We start from the raw sequence: 2,500 nt of genomic DNA on the forward strand, positions 1-2,500 counted from the left end.
AGAGGATAGGGTTGTTTTGTTAATATTTTCAATGTTGGTCTGAGCGTTTCAGCTAAGTTGTTTGCTTTTGTAGTACCTCAGAGACTCTGGCAACAATATTTTTTCCTAGCATCATTAGCACAGGCCTTGTTATCCCAGACTTTCCTTCTCATTTCTCGATTTAAAAGTTACAAAATGGCTGCTGTGTGTCTGTATTCTGGTCGATTTCGTGGGACAACCCCCCATAGCCATCGAAGAGAGTCCTCCGTTTAGGTTCTGTGTTGGTAAATGTTGGCCACCGATCTGATGTACAGAGAAAATAGGATTTAGCCAAGGTTGGGTGTTCAATGACCTCAGCCTTTTTTAGTGACTTGGGGTCATAGAACTCTTAAAGTTCAACTCCCAGTGACCCTTGGCTTTCCACCATCGCTTGTGTTTCCCTTACCCTAGCCCCCACAAAATGCATTGATACATATATATATAATATATATAGTATATATATATATATATAGACACAGTCACAGAAACCACTGAAGATAACCCATTAACCACCCCATCTCCTAAATATACGCCAGGCCGGCTCTACACGGAGACAAAGCAAGGTCTAGCATTTCTAATTGTTGTGATACGGGATATTGCATACGTCTAAAGGGGCCCACACAAAGTTATTTTCTGACGTCGACCTCCAGCGAGCGCCCATGCTCTTCTCCAAGGCTTCTCCAATGGCTTCTCGTTGACTGCATAAGCAGGGAATAGCTGGTTGTTAGTTGGTGGTTTCGATGTTTCACCTCCAAGCTTGAGATTAGATGAAGCTTTACAGGCTTTGGCCTCCAGAACCAGACTGAGGCCACACTCAGCTGTTGCTGCATTCAAATCCCCCCGCCCCCCGCGTAGCAACACCAACCCCCACCCCATCTCTCTTGCTCAGGCGTGTGTGTGTATGGGAGGATTTGCGTCCTTCTGTTTGTGTGTGTGCTGCTGTGTTTGTGTGTGTGCGTGTGTGTGTGTGTGTGTGAGAGCGCACATTTAATCTGTCAAAGTGGTCTGGCTAAGTGTGGTGGCCTCTCTTTAAATGAAATGACGAATGGCTCGTTCACTGAAGCGCCGTGGATGTCAACTCTTACTCATCATTGTTTCTCTGTGTCTCTCTCTCTCTCTCTCTCTCTCTCTCTCTCTCTCTCTCTCTCTCTCTCTCTCTCTCTCTCTCTATCTCTCTCTCTCTCTCTCCAGGGGCAGTCTCCCTCTATAGACGACGAAGGCTCCGCCAGGGACGAGTTCTACGATGACGAAGACCTCTTCTCAGGCTCCGGCTCGGGTTGTAAGTTTGTGCGCGCACGTCGCTATGGGTGTCAGATCGCAGGTCCCCGAGGCCCCATTCATAAGAAGCTGGGTTTGATTTCACTCCGTTCTGATTCAGACCTTGTCCCTGTTGCAGTCCTTTCAAAATAACCCCCCCCCCGCTCGCATTAAAAGCCAGAGACAGTATGCACAAACACAAGCTGTAGCCCCACTCAGAACTTTGTTTAAAATAAAATGAAAGCAGCAGAGCTACTAAGTAACACACGCACACACACAAACACACAGATGCTCATAGATTACCTGATTTAATTTGCTCCAATCAGATTACAGAACCACCGATCAGGTGATCACCGTCACGGCAGTCAATGTGTGTGTCTGTGTGTGTGTTGTCTGCTGTTTGCGTGCGTCGGAATTAGCTCCTTAACTCAAATCCTATTTGTGTAATTCAGAGTGATTGGCTGATCTGGCGGGTGGAGGCAGAGCAGGAGTTTCCTCCTTATGAATGACTCATGGAGGGGTGCCCCCCCGGTCCAGGCACTGCGCTCCTGGCCCCGCATAAATTACTATTCTGTGCTCGCGCGGCAGAGGCACCCCCTGCAGTCCAAACAGCAGTCTGGCAAATTGCTTCACCTCAAGCTGCACCGCCCAGCCGCCTGCATCCAACGGGAAGGCTTATTTCAGACAGATTGATGCGTCCCAGGCTTCTGAAGCGGGCCTTTGGCCGGGGCCTGATGCCTCTCACTCAGGGGACATCATGGCCCCTCCCCCGTACGGCGGCTCCCCCTCTGCAGTGTTGCTGAGGAGAACTCGGAACGCCGCTCCCGGAGATCTGAGTTCTCCTCCAAATCAATCCCGTTTCTCCCTAAATCCCAGAAACTAAGCCGAGCGAATGGGAGGTGGTGTAATGAAATTTAGTAGTTAGAGGAAAAGTGAATCACTCATCCTTTACTGGAGCCCCACTCCTCTCCTCTCATCTGTCTTTCCTTTCTCTTGCTCTCCTCTACTTTCTTCTGTCTTCTAATCTCCCCTTCTCTCCTTTCATCGCCACCTCTCATCATCTAACCTCCAATTATTCTTTCTCTCTCTCTCTCTCTCTCTCTCTCTCTCTCTCTCCCTCTCTCCCCAGTTCCGGACATCAGCGTGACGCCGACCTCGGTAGGCGTGGTCTTCACCACCGAGGAGCCCCTCCCCCTCTCCACCACCCAGGCCACCGGCCCCGCCC

At 49.9% G+C, this 2,500-nt stretch overlaps 1 protein-coding gene across 2 annotated transcripts in view; it reads left to right on the forward strand.

Moving 5' to 3' along the window:
- Nucleotides 1-2,500, forward strand: part of sdc3 (syndecan 3) — a 14,120-nt gene that overhangs the window by 7,843 nt on the left and 3,777 nt on the right. For both annotated transcript variants that reach the window (XM_060043349.1, XM_060043350.1), the window contains exons 2-3: nucleotides 1,210-1,297; nucleotides 2,405-2,500. The exon at nucleotides 2,405-2,500 is cut by the window's right edge and continues 815 nt beyond it. In XM_060043349.1, the coding sequence (XP_059899332.1) occupies nucleotides 1,210-1,297; nucleotides 2,405-2,500 (184 nt within the window). The remainder of the gene's footprint in view (nucleotides 1-1,209; nucleotides 1,298-2,404) is intronic.

Source organism: Gadus macrocephalus, chromosome 22 (assembly GCF_031168955.1).
Source record: "Gadus macrocephalus chromosome 22, ASM3116895v1".
Classification (NCBI taxonomy): Eukaryota; Metazoa; Chordata; class Actinopteri; order Gadiformes; family Gadidae; genus Gadus; species Gadus macrocephalus.